Below are 16773 nucleotides of genomic sequence, written 5' to 3'. Positions count from 1 at the left end.
ATGCTAATCTACACTCTAATTCCCCAAACTTTCCATCCTATTTTGAGCAACTCTTCCTTCATATTTGCTAGTTCCTTTTTCAGTCCTGCCTTCCACATCTTACACTGCAGAGAAACAGAGCACCCTTTCCAGTCTGTCTAAATCAGCTCCCCTCTGAGAAGTGTTGCCTGACTCTCTTTCATCCCTCTATTTTATATTAAAATGTACAGTCTACAGATCTGCTTCTGGCTCTTCCATTTTTCCTTGACACTAACTAAAAATCAGGGCTCTATTAATTCATATGTGTACCTCCAGCACTAACGCTTTGTAACCCGCAGTAGCAAAGTCTTCCAGCTAGTATTCCCTCATGAAAGGCATGACTACCGCACACCTGTGTACTGACAATAGCTGCAGTGGAGGAGTAGAGGGGGGAGTCAAGGTGAAGAGTATAGTCAACAAGCTGAGGCCCTGCGACAGAACACTGAGGAGCATCAGCGTCCAGATATGAACGTCTGTTTCTGGCAACATAGTGAAGTAGAGAGTTCTACAACCACTTTTACATGGAAGGCAGAGACAGAGAGCCCTCAAAGAAAAGCAGAAGTGGTCATGCAGGAAGGAGAAACACCAGGAGAGAGAAATATTCTGTGACAATGGGAAGAATTTTAAAGAGTCTCATTCATCCAATGACTGGTGACTCTTATCCACCATTAAGGCCACTAAGTCTAGAACAGGGGCTGTGGAGGGAGGGCTGGGATGAGCCCCTATTCTGCCTCTAAGATCCTAAGATGAACCTTTCTAAAAGTCAAATGTTTCCATCTGTAAATGAAAAGTCGTAATGCTAGTCTCCACAGTTGCCATGAAAGTGAAATGTGATAAAAATGTTGAAAGCCTAACACTACTTACAGCATGTAATTGGCTCTCATAACTGTCAGTGTCCTTTTCTTCATCACAGCATCTGCTGAGTTAGAATTACCCAAGGCTTCTCTTCCCATTGCTGAAATTTTTCCTAAGGCATTTACCTGCCTTGCTGATGTACATGTCCTTTGTAATCCATCTTTCTATCCCCCAGGTTTCGTCCAGTAGTTTCTACATGGCTGGGATCTCCATGAATAACTGTCAAATTACATTTAATGTTGTGACTCCTAGGAATGCTAGGGGTATATTATTTCTGCTTTAAAACTCTTTCGTGGCTTCCATTGACTTATAGAATAAGGTTTAAAACTGTGCCGTCCAAGAGGTCACTGTTCACATGTGACTTTTGAACATCTGAAATGTGTATGGTCCAAACTCAAGCTGTTCGTGTAAAACACATCTGGATCTTTAAGACTTGGTGTGAAGAAAAGGATCTAAAATATTTCAGTAGAAACTTTAATACTAATTGAAATGATAATGTTTGGGATATATTAGGATCACTTTTTTTTTTTTTTTTGCATTTTAGAAGATAGCTACTAGAGGCAGTTTAAGTGACATATGTGATTTGCATTATATTTCCACCAGACAGGATTGGTCTGAATGATTAATTAGGGAATGCAGGTCCTCCTGGATCTTGCTCTGTATATGGCCTCATTCCTGCTGCTCCACACCACACTTTATGCGCAAGCATCATCCAGCCCTTCGTGGGCACCTGTAATGACCTCACTGTGCAATACTGCATCTTTGCCCCCCACCTTGTCCTCTGCCTGGAACATGCATCCTGCCATTTTCACCCGGCCAGTTCCTACATGTTTTCATGATTCAGCTCAGCTGTCACTCTTGCAGAAAGCATGCCTACCACCTCACTTCTATGTTTTCATAACTTATAACAGTGATTATCTGATACTGTAAATTCCTACTTCCATGGTCATTTTCCCCTCCAAGTGACCCCCTCACCCCTACCACTCTGGTCTTCATTCTTAAGCTGAACTAAGTATAGGGAATACATTCTATTCATTTCTGTACCCGAGAATCTAGCAGTGTCTGAACAGAGAAAAAGCTCAATAAATGTTGAACTAAGTAGCTAATCATCTGACATGTGCTTACTCTGTGCCCAGCACTGTGTTAGGTGCCAAAGGGTAATCACAGGACTCATGAATTCAAGTTCAGGCAGGAGCTCAAGGATAGAGATGAAGAAGGGTTTTCCTCCATGATCCAGCTTGTGTGTTTTTAGCCTCAGCCAGGAAATTCTGAGGCTAACATGCTCCTCCAGAGCTCACAGGCCATGTTTATTTTAACGCATTATAAATAACTTCCATGGGTAGGTGGTGAGAGAGACAGGCAGACTCTGAAGGATCAGGCAAAAGCACTGCTATAGGCCAAGCCCAGGTCTGGATCAAGAATGAGAAAAATGGGCCCTGCCCACAAGGACCTCAGAGAAGGGGAGAGTGAGGATGAACTCGCATCTTAGCAAACAAAGGACGGACATGATGTGAGTGCAAAAGTGTGCGTGTCTTACAGCAGCACCACAGGGAAGGGACTAGAGGAGGAGAATGAGGAAGGCTTCTTACAGGAGGGGTCATTTGATGGTTAGTAGAAGTCTGCCAGATCATTAAGTTGGGCTGAATGAAGTAAATGAGCAAAGGCAAAGAGACCTGAAACAGCACGGTGCGTTTTGGAAACTGTCAATTCTTTGGGACCCACGTGATTGTCATATGCCTGTTTGACTGTATTTCTCTCACTGGGGAACCCCCAAGCGTAGTGGCTAGCTCTCTGTCACTGCCCCAGCCCCTGAAAGTGAAAGTTTCTCAATTGTGATGCCATGGACTATACAGTCCATGGAATTCTCCAGGCCAGAATACTGGAGTGGGTAGCTGTTCCCTTCTCCAGGGGGTCTTCCCAACCCAGGGATTGAACCCAGGTCTCCCACATTGCAGGTGGATTCTTTACCAGCTGAGCCACCAGGGAAGCCCAAGAATACTGGAGTGGGTAGCCTATCTCTTCTCCAGTGGATCTTCCTGACCCAGGAATTGAACCAGGATCTCCTGCATTGCAGGCGGGTTCTTTACCAGCTGAGTTACCAGGGAACACCCAGCCCTTGTGGTTAGCAAATGGCCAGCATGTTGGGGACCCAGCAAGCCTCTGCTGAGTGAGTACAGAATGAGCTAGAATGAGGTGAACCCAAAAGGCCAGGCAGCACGTTTGAGCACCTTCTCTGTACCAGACACCTTGCAGGGTACTAGGGGTGCCGAATCAGGTCAGGCACTAGAGACAACTGGCCCATTAAGGAAAAACAGTTCTGTCATCAGAGGGTCAGTGGCTAATTAATGCTTTTCCTTTTGAAGATAAAACTCACGTAAGTTCTTGATGGTAAAAACTCTTCCAAGCCTGAAAGTAAAGAGAAAAATGGTCATTTTCATAAATCTACCCACGTCAAACCCCAACCAGGCCTCTGTTGTTTGGTTACAGATCATTAGAGACATGACCAAAGGGTGAGGCAAGTGAGGTCTCAGTACAGAGCAAAGTAGATGCTGACAACAGAATGTTTCATGAACTGTTGCCAGTGGAGCTGAAGATCAATCAAAAAAAAAACCAAAAAACAGGCATTTCTAAAGTCATGGTGCATGCCAGAGGTAATGTATAATTTGACTTAGAAAATTAAGTTGTTCTCTGCATGCCCATCCAGGAATGCCTCTGTTGAATAAAGAACTTTTAAACCCCATAAGCAAATAGGAATGTGATATTTGAGCAATGTTCCAGTGAGCAAAATTGGTACAGGCAAGTATGCAAGCCATGTTGGGCATTCTTCCTTTCCTGATCACACACTACCTGATCAAAAACCAGCTCTTGTATGATCTAGACTTGGCACCATTAAACTTAGGCCCCAGTGACCACAACCTAGTCCCTCATTTAGTCACCTGTCACATGTCACTCACAATCTGGAATCTAGCCAAGCACCTGAAGAGAACAGAAAATAAGCATCCAGAACACTGCCGCAGAGTCCACGCCCAGGAGCTCACATCCCTTCCTTTGAGGAGAGCCTCGCGTTTGCATTCCGGGACGACTGGCTCTCATTTTCCACACAATTCTAACAGACTGGATGGGAACACTTGTTAGGAATGGGAACACGTTAGAATGGGAACTTGTTAGGATGGGAACAAGTTAGATTGACCTTGCTTTATATCTCTGCTACATTATTTACAGTTATTTAACTTCTCTGAGCCTTGAGTTCTCATCTGTAAAAAGCAGTGATACCAGCTCACAGGGTGACTGTGAGGATTATATGATGCCATGTACACACAGGTGAAGAAATGAAAGTGTTAGTCACTCAGTCATGTCCAACTTCTTTGTGACCTCATGGACTGTAGTTTGCCAGGCCCCTCTGTCCATGGGATTCTCCAAACAAGAATACTGGAGTGGGTAGCCATTCCCTTCTCCAGGGGATCTTCCCCACCCAGGGATCAAACACGGGTCTCCCACATTGCAGGCATATTCTTTGCATCTGAGCCACCATATACACAGGCACCTGCCCTCAGACAGGGACCCGGTGTGTACTGGACCACATGGAAACTCACTGCTGGACACAAAGAGGTTGACCGGAGAAGGAAATAACAATTAATAGAAATAATAAAACAACTACAGCATATAGACAATGGCATTTTGGTGTGAAGGCAACTCATTCTGAACACCTACAAGGGCTTAAGAGCATCTCAAGAAAAACATGAACAGTGCCCATTCAGCCCTTATGTTTTAGAGAACTCCAAGTCATCAAGAAATGGAGAAATCAGATTCCAGCCACCGAGCTCAAAAACATGAGATGAACATAATACATGTCTGAAGGTTGAAAGAAAAATACTTTCATGCTTTTAAAATTCTGAATGGGATAAAACTGTAGTCATTTGGAAAGCTCCATTGTGCAGAAAAGTTTGTCATTTGCTGATACTGCCAGGTAAGTGAAGCATCTTTCTACTTTCATTAATACGAATAATAATTATTTCTAGTTTTCTGTCTCTAAAGTGTATCAAAAATAAACAATCCTTTTCAGTAATCATAAGAAAAACAAAGCAGAAAGATGAAGGACCTCGAGTAAAGGCACCCAGTGAGGAAGGAGTAGTACCTTAACCGACCCAGTTAGAACAGTAAGTAAGTACCTACTGTGTGCTGAGTGCTGGACTAGGTGCTCACCTGCTTCATCCAGCTTAGTTCACTCAGCAATTCAGTGGAACAACTGCTGGTCTCATTACTTATTGAGCATCTACTACTGCCCAAGGCTTATGCTTCCTGCCATTCCAGAGAACACACCATTTTACAGAAGACACAGCTGAAGCTCAGAGAGTAAAGTGCCTGGATAGATTCCAGCACTTACTATTAAACTGCCTGAATTTACCTCTTTTCATTCTCACAGTGACTTCTGATGGGGGTGTTCCTATGGTCACATGTGAGGAAATGGAGGTTCCAGGTCACATAGCCAGAAGCCAGAATCAATGCCCATGATTCTGCTTGGGCCCTAATCAAGTTGCTAGCACTATGCCCACCAGAAGTCCAAAAAATATGCCTTCAAGGGTCTGGTCATTCTCATGGAAGCACATGCTATACAAATTTGGCATGTGACGAGGAACTCTTCTCTCCAGAAGGGACAGTTGTTAGAGGCCAGTTGGTACTGACCACCTTACATCGGGTGCCAGGAATACGTTACCACCACCTTCTCATATCCTAACACGGTTTCTGTCTCTGATCATACTGGGCTCAGACTTCAGAATCTTAGCAGGTGAAGTCTAAAAAATGCCTCTGAAATTGCAGGGAAACACAAAACAAAGAGCTTTCCTCCCTCATGAAAGAAACTACTTCAGAATCTCTGCACACTTGCTTTAGCGATGAAGCTGATAAGAAGAAGATACTGTACCTTTCGGAGTTCTTCAATTCTGACTTCGTAAGTTGCTAAAATTAACATGAGACAATTATTTCAAGGCAATTTCTCATAGCATCCATTTCTTATACAGTACCCCAGATTAAAGCAATTATGGACAGTGGCAGAGTTCAGTTTTCTCAACCCTCAGAACAATCAATGTATGGGAAACTTGTCCACAAGGTTTAGGAAATTCTCAGGTCATTGATCCTGGTATCTTTCCTTTGGGGATTTCTAGGATGGAAAGTACAGTCAATGAAAACATTTGAAACAGTTGTCAGTTTCCTTTTTGTTAAGCAGATTCATACTTCATTATGAAGAGAAAGTACTGCAATTGAGTGGTAGCAATCAGAAGGCAGACTTGAAAGGAAAGGGAAAGGAAATAAGGCCACAAAAGCCCAGGCCCACTTCATCGAATCCAACTCCACAGTGTGCCTGAAAGTGGCTCCATAAGCATTTTGTTTCCATGGAACAGCTGGCTGTCAACTAAGGCTCAAATACCTTTCAATTTTTCCAAAAGTTTTGTGGATTTTATTTAATGACATGATGCCAAACTTAATCATTAATTAATATAAGTAGTAGCAAGAACTGGGGTTCAGAGCTCAGTCCTGCCCCTTCCTACCTGTGGAATTACAAACAAATCACTTCCTTTTTTTGAACCTCAGATTGCTTATCGGTGAAATGGGGCCAACTGGTATCTGCCTTCCAGAGCTCATGGGAAGATTAAAGCAGACGATGCAAGAAATGTAAACCTAGCAGAGCACCAGACACTGCTGCTAAGTCGCTCAGTCATGTCCGACTCTGTGCGACCCCACGGACGGCAGCGCACCAGGCTCTGCCATCTCTGGGATCCTGCAGGCAAGAACACTGGAGTGGGTTTCATTCCTTCTCCAATGCATGAAAGTGAAAAGTGAAAGTGAAGTTGCTGAGTCATGTCCGACTCCTAGCGACCCCATGGACTGCAGCCCACCAGGCTCCTCTGTCCATGGGATTTTCCAGGCAAGAGTACTGGAGTGGGGTGCCATCGCCTTCTCCGAGACATTGTATAGAAAATGATATTTTAAAAATAAAATTGCTAATTTAATTTTTCTTTGCTTAAAAGTTTTCTATAAACATTTCACCTACTGATAGTGAATACACGTACATAATAAGTAAGACTTTCCCTGTTCTTTTTCTCTTTCTTGCTGTTGGAGTCCTAAAGGTTTAGTTTACAGAACTGACCAAACAACACACATTTCAGCCACTTTTACTCTACATATACAATTCACTCATAAATTATTTAAATGAAATCAGTTTCTTTTTAGGGACTATCTGCATGCGATTGTTGACACAAGGACCTAAAATTCTGTGTGGCAGATTAATAACCTGTACTTGAAGTGAAGTTAAGTCACTCACCCGTGTCCAACTCTGTGCAACCCCATGGACTGTAGCCTACCAGGCTCCTCCCTCCATGGGATTCTCCAGGCAAGAGTATTTTGGTAATTATACACTTGTTTTCACCAATTTTTGAATCAACACATTTTATTCTATTACTTGCTTTAAGAACATTTACAAATATCTGCTTATGATGCAGTTGGCCTCATCCTTTTCAAGTATGGATTTATTTTCCACCTTTAAAAAATGATAATCTCCTTTTCTCTCCCTCCTTCAATTTATTCACCCTTATGTGTTTTTGAAAGAATTAACAAATCATGATATCTTTGCTTCTACCTGTCACCTGATGAGGAGGGAGATATTATTATTCTTAGAAATGAGAAAATCAAGGCCCAGAGAGAACTTACTTGCTAAGGCTAATAACCAAAGAAAATACATACACAATTAATAATGCATTCATTAACTTGATACTGTTTTTTTTCTTTTTTAATTTAAACAAAGTGGGTGTTCTCAACAGTAAGTGTTGCCATCAAAACTTGCTCCCAAGGTAGGAATATAAAGTACAAATGATCATACCTCAGGGGGTCAGGAAAGGACTAGGAATTATAATAGGAGGATATACCCCAAAGCATCAGAGCCCTCACTTAGCTTCCATGGGGAATTATCTAACTCCTTCCACTGAATAGCTCTGTCCCAGCTGGGAGAAAAATGACAAATGTCATAAGATGGTCTTCAGCAGCCCTTCACTTGTACTCCAGTATGGGACACTAGTACCACATCATGGTCATGTCTTCTAGACCCTCAGCTCTTTGTCCAGAGTAACTAACCAGGAAACTCCCCGTGTGAGTTTCTAACTCCCTGTGTCACTCTGGAAAAGTCCCTTTCCCATGTTTTACACCAGGAGGTGAGACAATGATTACTAATATTAGAACAATAATAATTAAAAAAAATAGCTGACAGTTTTTTTTTCTTCACGATAATCACTGCTATATCTGATATACTGATGAGGAACAGACACTCAGAAAAGTAAAGTAACTTTCCCAGGGTTGCTTAGTTAGGAAATGGCTTTCAACCTGTCTCCTAGCCATGGAATCATTCATTCATTTAAACACAATATTACAGGAGCATAAATGAAACTTCTCTGGTTGAAGTTATCCCCAGGGGTTTCTAGGACCCCTTTAGGGCAGCCCTTGGCTCTAGGAAGCACAGTCTGAAAGGCACTGTCTAGATGAGCTCTGAGGACAATTCCACAGAGCTTTCAGAAGAGCCTAAATCCTGCTTCCCCATCACCCAGTTGGTATGAAAGGGTGAAGTTTCAGAAAGTCACCTGTGCTGAGCTAGGCACCCTGAGGAGTGATCTTCTGTTTTTCTTGGCACTGTTCAAGAGACAGACTCACCCAAAGGTGATGGCAAAAGCCTTCTCCTCCTTTCCTTTCTTTCCTTCTCCCTCTCTTCTTCCTAGAAGGGCAGTATTTAAAGATTCCTCACCCTTGGTGAGCAGAGGAAGGAAGAAATCCATTCTGAGCTAATTTTTTCTCCAGGTTTATGGATTCTTCTGTTCCCTCCATTCTGCTATTGAGCTTTTTTTTTTTCTTTACTGTATTTTTTAGTTCTAAAATTTCCATTTGTGTTTTCTTTACATCTCCCATTTCTCTACAGAGATATCCCCTATTTTTGGATAAGACTTTTTTCTCAATTTGTTTTAATCATATTTATAATTCTCACTGAAGCATGCTTATAATAGCTGCTTTAAAGTCTTTGTCAGACACTTCAGTCATCCCAATGTTGGCATCTGTCAATCATCTCTTTTTGTTTAAGTTGAGACTTGGCTGGCTGTTGGTATGAGTCACTTTCGATTGAACCGTGACCTTTTAGAGTGTTATGTTGTGAGACCCTGGAAACTATTTAAGCCTTCTGTTTCAGCTAGCATGGCAGCAGAAGTACAGAGGACTGCCTCTTTCCTGCCAGGTGGGGGTGGAAGTGTAGGTTCCCCATTTCTTGGTCTTGTTGATATCCAAGTAAGTAAGGGCTCCTCATCACTTCTGAGCAGGAGTGGGTGCTCTGGCCCCCTGCTAAGCTTCTGCTGGTAACACTCTGGCTGGGAGGGGTGGGAGTGCTTGTTATCACTCCCAACATAGCCTCTACTGATATCACAGGGAGAGGGTGCCTTCTTGCTGAGTGTGTGTGAAAGTCTTGACTCTCCACAAGGTCTGCTCTGGTGCTGTCCCAACAGGGAGGGGAAGAGACACCTTGTTATTGCTGGGTGGAGGGCTGGAGTCCGCGTCCCCACGTGGTCTTCACTGACCTTCACTGTAGGTGGAGTTTGTTACCCTGGCAGGGACGAAAGTCCCAGCTCCCTACTTCACCTTCTTGACCGGCAGAAGGGTTGCATCATCACAGCCTGATAAGGGTGGATGTCCAGGCTCCCCACTCAGCATTGGCTGGTGGTGGTAGGGCCAGTTTGTTATTTTCTGTGACATTTAGCTGGGATAAAGTAGTTGTGTCTAGAGGCTTTCTGTTTTTCTAGGCTTCCCTTTTACTGGTCCTTTGGCTACAAAGAGCAGGCTTCTGTTGGAGCTGCTTTGTCTGTACCCTGTGGTGTTTCTGGGTTGCCAGCTTCTTCAGCTCCAAGGCCTGGATATACAAAGCAAGAAGAAAACCCAGGGAACTCACCACTTATCCTTCCTTGGGTCTAGAGGTGCCTAGCTGGTCTACCTTCTTTCTACCTTTTCACAGTGCTCTAGTTTTCTTATGTTTGTATATAAAAATATACAATATACATATATGTATATATTTGTTTTAAATATATAATGTCCAGGGGTTTTAGTTGTACCTAGCAGGAGCACTAGGGAAAAGTATATGTGCTCCATCCTCTCAGAGAAGAGTCACTTGACTTTACACGCATTACCTTCTCAAACACACAGAACAGTTACACAAAGAAGATATTATATCCATTTAGCAGATAAAGAAACTGAGATTTGTACATCTTTCAAACGGTAAGTGTAAAGAGGATGAAGCACACGGGGAAAAGTCAAATGAACATGGACAAGTGGGGGCAAAATAGCCTATTTCCTTCCCTTTTCTTGCCTGTAGGGTAACTATCCCTTGCCTCTTTAGACAGGAGCAGGGAAAGGAGTGTGGGCTAAAACAGCATCCTTTCCATCCCAGACTAGGGTTCTCTGGCTCCCACAGAGAATCTCCTGGCAGGCTTCTCTCCCATCCCCCACAGGACGCCATCCTGGCTGGGGAAGCCCTCGCCATCCGTGCCCTTCTCCCTCTCTCCCCACTTCCATTGTCCTTTGCACCGTGACCTCCCAGCTGCATCAGTGGCTTATTTTCTGAGCCCTTTCTCTTTTCAGTCATAAACACTTACCTCCTCAGCAGCACTGAGGGACACAAAGGATTCCTCAGTGAAAGACTAAAGAGAGGCCTGGGTTAGCGGTTCCTTCATTGGGTACCCCAAATGATATCCCCAACAGACCCACCTTGAACATCTGTGGCCTGGAGAGAACACATGCAGGCCTCTGGTCCAGCTTCCTTCCTTCCAATCCTCAGCTTCACCCTACACACGAAGGACCTTGCCTATGTCACCGTTATCCTCTCCTGCCCCACCACAAACAGATCTCTCTGCAGCTCCATCTATCCTGAGATGGAAGGACCCAGGGAAGAGACCCAAGCAGCATCTTAGAGACCCACCTGCAGGAGGGCATTCTAGGGGTCTCCTGAAGTCCAGAGGGAAGCTGCAGGGGAGCATCCCCTTGGCCCTGTGAGCACTTAGCTTTGTAGGAAAACATGCAGCTGGGATGCAGTCCAAATGGGGCTCACGACCTTTCTATTCAAAGTGCAGTCTGCAGACCAGTGGCATCAGGGCGCCTTTAGAAATGCAGAATCTCTGGCCCAACCCAGAGCAACTGACCCAGAATCTATGTTACAACAAGATGCCCAGAAAATTCATGTGAACATTAGAGTTTAAGAAGCCTTGCTTTTAAGGCAGGGGCCCAGGCACCCCAACTACGAGGCAGTCCTGCCTTCTGGGTTGATGCAGACAGTAGTTCCACTTCTTAAGCTAGTATCTTACAAGCCAGTTTGGAGAATCTAGAGTTTACCCAGTCTAGGAGAAAGTTTTTCCAGTAGTTCTTTGGCCCCTTATTTCCTGGGGGGAGAATGGAAATTTCAATGGGTTCTAACTCTCACCCATGAACTTCCTAAGCACGTGTTCCCAGGCAAATGACTTCCTCTCCCAGAGCCCTGGGCTTCCTGTCTGTACAATAAAGAGGTTGAACCAGGGGATCTCTAACTCTCCTTTCAGGGAAGTCAAACACTCTTGAATGAGAAGCAGCATAAAACTGTGGGGAAAGCATGGATCTTAGAGGCAGTCTGGGCTGTTGCACAGTATAGCCCTTCCACATATTACTTGTGTGACCTTATGCAACTCAGTCTCTCTAATTTTCAGTTTTCTGTCTCTAAAAGTGGGTGAATACAATGGCTATATCAACAGGCATGTGCACAGAGGACCTTTAACAGGACTGTGGCCCACAGCACAGCTCAGTAAATACTAGTGTTTATTCTGGCACTAATATTTATGCCTTTTGTAGAGAACTGGTTGATTCTATTGATACAAGCAGAACAAAGACACAGAAACCTGAGGAAATGCTATGAGTTTCTGATTCTTCACCATCTTGCCTGAGACAGTCTCTTTTTTCATGGAAAGGTCTGAACTTTGTCAGTAATACCAGAGGCGGGAAGACCCAGCTCCGAACCAGTTGTCAGATCCATTTAATGAATCCTCTGCTCCTATTCAGGCTAAACACAGGGACCTCATTCCCCTAGTCTGTTATCTCCCTTTTCCACAGGGAGTTACCAGGGGACTTCAAGACAGACATCAAGAGAAGAGAGATGAAGTTTCCATTGGAGGAGAAGGAAGAAAAATGAATCACCATAACTTGATTTTCTCCCCCATATATCTACAAAAGGCAAAGTGTCTAAGCAGACTGGTGAAGGAAAGAAGAAAGTAATGAGAAGGCAGCACTAGGCGCTGGGAGACAGCACTGGTGCAGAGCTGGCTTTATTTATATATTTAAGAGGCTAGAAGAGGGGAAAAGAGAGAAATGTGACAGTAAAGCAGCATGGCTGTTGACTTTTAAACTTAGAGTTAGCTGGGGGAAATACCATTTTGGACATATTTTCATTCCATACAGGATTACAATATTAATTGGCTTAGCACACTTACAATCAGCAGATTTTTTTGCCGTGCACAGGTTAATGGAGTTGCTGGAGTGTCTCAGATAGGAAATGGTTGCCTCATAATTATGTGGTTCTTCAAATTCAGCACTGAGAAGTGTGGAGAAAAAAAGGTTACTTAAAGCAAAATATTTTTAAAACACATTTTCAAACTCTGGGTATTTTTTTTCCTCATTAGAAAAGTAACACAAGTAAGTCTGGCCAACGTGGTGACCTATGGCCAATATGGACGGCACACCACCCCCACTTTAAATACAGAAGATTTCTGGATGAAATATAACAATGTAAAAAATTATATCAAGAACCCATCATTTACCTAGAAATCAGTAAGGTAAAAATCCCCAGGTGCCAGACAGAGAGGAAATTCGCAATTAAAGTCTCAGTGAGAATTCAGCCAAGGCACTCCATGGGAAATTGAGATCAAATAAAAAAAAGATCCCAGTGACTGGTGGCTGGGGATTATATTCAGTTCTAAGCCGCAGGCCTCAACTGAATGGGAAGCTGGAATAAGGTCCAGGGTCACAAAACGCCATCCCATCTGTAAAACTAATTGTAATAACCATGCACTCTCCCAAGGAGCAAACAGGAAAGCCTCCTATCTGAGGAGGGCAGTTGTAGCTCCAAGAGTCACCCAGGAGAAGGAAGAAACTCTACAGCCCAGCACCAAGGGGACGGGGTTCTAAATGCATACTACCTGTGTGTTCCTGAGACACGAAGCCAACCTGCTGTTAGAAGCGAAATCCCCACCACCACTGGCTCCCCTGTAAAGGAAACCTGAAGTCATGGTTTCCCAAGGGAAGAATTCCCACTCAAAACAGGCTTATAATGGAAAACTGCTAATCACACAAGAAGATGAGCCACTATAGGTAGTCAAAAGATCGAATGAAGAGCCTGTTGTTCAGAGTGAAGTAAGACAGAAAGAGAAAAACAAATATCATATATTGACACATATATATGGAAACCAGAAAAATAGTATTGATGAAAATATTTGCAAGGAAGGAATGGAGATGCAGACATAAAGATCAGATTTGTGGACACAGCAGCAGAAGGATACAGTAGAACGGACTGAGAAAGTAGCACTGACATATATACACTACCACGTGTAAAACAGGAAGCTAGTGAGAAAGTGAAAGTGAAAGTCACTCACTCATGCCCGACTCTTTGCAACTCCACGAACTATACAGTCCATGGAATTCTCCAGGCCAGAAGACCAGAGTGGGTGGCTTTTCCCTTCTCCAGGGGGTCTTCCCAACCCAGGGACCAAACCCAGGTCCCCCACATTGCAGGCAGATTCTTTACCAGCTGAACCAAAAGAGAAGCCCAAGTATACTGGAGTGGGTAGCTATCCCTTCTCCAGCAGATCTTTTCCGATTAATTGGCCAAATTTCCCTAAAATTTGGCAAATTCCGACCCAGGAATCAAACCAGGGTCTCCTGCATTGCAGGTGGATTCTTTACCAACTGGGCTATCAGAGGCAATAGCTAGTGGAAAGCTGCTATATGATACAGGGAGCCCAGCCAGGCACTCTGTGGTGATGAAGAGGGGTGGAAAGGGAGAAGGGAGGAAAGTTCACAAGGGAGGGGATATATATATAAATAGTTATGGCTGATTCACACTGTTTTACAGCAAGAACCAACACAACACTGTAAAGTAATTACCTTACAATTAAAAAATAAATTAAAAGAAGAATAAAGTAGAATTAAAATACTAAATAATAATTATTGAAGATTGTGAAACAAGGCTATGGGAATTATTCTCAGGTACCATTCAGGAGCAGGATAGATATTTTGATTATCATTAGACTTAGTTAACTGAGGATGTCAAACTTTGTCACCACAAAAATAATAGAAATAGAATATTTAACTTCTTAAGTGGTACAAGTTCAGTTCAGTCGCTCAGTCATGTCCGACTCTTTGCAACCTCATGGAATGCAGCATGCCAAGCCTCCCTTTCCATCGCCAACTCCCAGAGTTTACTCAAATTCATATCCACTGAGTCGGCGATACCATCCAACCATCTCATCCTCTGTTGTCCCCTTCTTCTCCTGCCTTTGATCTTTCCCAGCATCAGAGTCTTTTCAAATGAGTCAGCTCTTCACATCAGGTGGCCAAAGTACTGGAGTTTCAGCTTCAACATCAGTCCTTCCAATAAATATTCAGGACTGATTTCCTTTAGGATGGACTGGTTGGATACCCTTGCAGTCTAGAGGACCCTCAAGAGTCTTCTCCAACATCATAGTTCAGAAGCATCAATTTTTCAGTGCTCAGCTTTCTTTATAGTCCAACTCTCACATCCATACATGACTTCTGGAAAAACCATAGCCTTGACTAAACAGACCTTTGTTGGCAAAGTACTATCTCTGCTTTTTAATATGCTGTCTAGGTTGGTCATAACTTTCCTTCCAAAGAGTAAAAGTCTTTTAATTTCACGGCTGCAGTCAACCATCTTCAGTGATTTGGGAGCCCCAAAACAATAAAGTCTGTCACTGTTTCCATTGTTTCCCCATCTATTTGCCATGAAGTGATGGGACTGGATGCCATGATTTTAGTTTTCTGAATGTTGAACTTTAAGCCAACTTGTTCATTCTCCTCTTTCACTTTCATCAAGAGGCTCTTTAGTCCTTCTTCACTCTCTGCCATAAGGGTGGTGTCATCTGCATATCTGAGGTTACTGATATTTCTCCCAGCAATCTTGCTTGTGCTTCATCCAGCCTATCATTTCTTATGATGTACTCTGCATATAAGTTAAATAAGCAGGGTGACAATATACGGCCTTGACGTACTCCTTTTCCTATTTGGAACCAGTCTGTTGTTCCATGTCCAGTTCTAACTGTTGCTTCCTGACCTGCATACAGGTTTCTCAAGAGGCAGGTCAGGTGGTCTGGTATTCCCATCTATTGAAGAATTTCCCACAGTTTGCAGTAATCCACATAGTCAAAGGCTTTGACATAGTCAATAAAGCAGAAATGATGTTTTCTTGGAACTCTCTTGCTTTTTTGATGATCCAGTGGATGTTGGCAATTTTATCTGTGGTTCCTCTGCCTTTTCTAAAACCAGCTTGAACATCTGGAAGTTCACGGTTCACGTATTGCTGAAGCCTGGCTTAGAGAATTTTGAGCATTACTTTACTAGTGTGTGAGATGAGTGCAATTGTGCAGTAGTTTGAGCATTCTTTGGCATTGCCTTTCTTTGGGATTGGAATGAAAACTGACCTTTTCCAGTCCTGTGGCCACTGCTGAGTTTTCCAAATGTGCTGGCATATTGAGTGCAGCACTTTCACAGCATCATCTTTTAGGATTTGAAATAGCTCAACTGGAATTCCATCACCTCCACTAGCTTTGTTTGTAGTGATGCTTCCTAAGGCCCACTTGACTTCACATTCCAGGATGTCTGGCTCTAGGTCAGTGATCACACCATTGTGATTATCTGGGTCATGAAGATCTTTTTTGTACAGTTCTTCTGTGTATTCTTGCCATCTCTTCTTAATATCTTCTGCTTCTGTTGGGACCACACCATTTCTGTACTTTATTATGCCCATCTTTGCATGAAATGTTCCCTTGGTATCTCTACTTTTCTTGAAGAGATCTCTAGTCTTTCCCATTCTGTTGTTTTCCTCTATTTCTACGTGGTAGAAGGAAAATACTAAATGAGAAAGCTTAAATATTAAGAAGGCAGGAAAGGAAAAATGAACATAAGGCATTTGCATGGTAAGTCTAAAATATAATAGGAAGAAGTCCAGACTGATCAAGAATCACAAAAAATGCACAAAGATTAGTTTACTGTAAGGAAAATGGAGAGTATCTGACTGGATGTTGCAAAAATCTTGCTAATGCTGCTAAAAACTGCCAGATAAACCAAAGCTCCCATATCAATGGAGAAAGTGTGTAAAGCAAACTTTCCAAAAGAAAGCTGAGGTAGGTGTATTAATATCAGACCACACTTTAGCATGACTGATCAAGACAATGAGGGAAGGCACACGCATGTCCGTACACACACAAATTACAGATACAAAAGGGGACCAAACTAGAGTTTGTTTCAGACTTTCAGAAATCTAAGAAAAATATTAAGATCAGCTCTCTGCCAATAACTTTGAAATTTTAGGGAAATTTGGCAAATTAGTAGGGAAATATAAAATTACCACAGTGACTGAAGAAGAACTAGAAAGACTAGTAGGCTAACAAACCATTAAAGGGCTCGAATCAATAGCACTCACACCCACCTTCACACTCAATGCATCTCTCTCCTTTTCATCCACTATGTTTTATGAGAAAATTTTAGCAAAGTTTCAGAGGACAGAAAAAGAGAAAAACTACTTTACTCATTTTCAGAGGATAGTGTAATTTTGATATGAAAATCACAAAA

General features: G+C 42.9%; 1 protein-coding gene across 2 annotated transcripts in view; it reads right to left on the bottom strand.

The window, feature by feature from the left end:
* The window catches only part of FYB2 (FYN binding protein 2), a 125968-nt gene that overhangs the window by 39469 nt on the left and 69726 nt on the right, over positions 1 to 16773 (bottom strand). For both annotated transcript variants that reach the window (XM_061411808.1, XM_061411809.1), the window contains exons 5-7: positions 12402 to 12502; positions 5795 to 5829; positions 3248 to 3279 (exon numbers count right to left, since the gene is read on the bottom strand). In XM_061411808.1, coding sequence (XP_061267792.1) covers positions 3248 to 3279; positions 5795 to 5829; positions 12402 to 12502 — 168 coding nt within the window. The remainder of the gene's footprint in view (positions 1 to 3247; positions 3280 to 5794; positions 5830 to 12401; positions 12503 to 16773) is intronic.

This window comes from Bos javanicus, chromosome 3 (genome assembly GCF_032452875.1).
Source record: "Bos javanicus breed banteng chromosome 3, ARS-OSU_banteng_1.0, whole genome shotgun sequence".
Lineage (NCBI taxonomy): Eukaryota > Metazoa > Chordata > Mammalia > Artiodactyla > Bovidae > Bos > Bos javanicus.
Note: the sequence above shows the minus strand (reverse complement) of the source record. Positions and strands in the feature narration are given on the sequence as shown.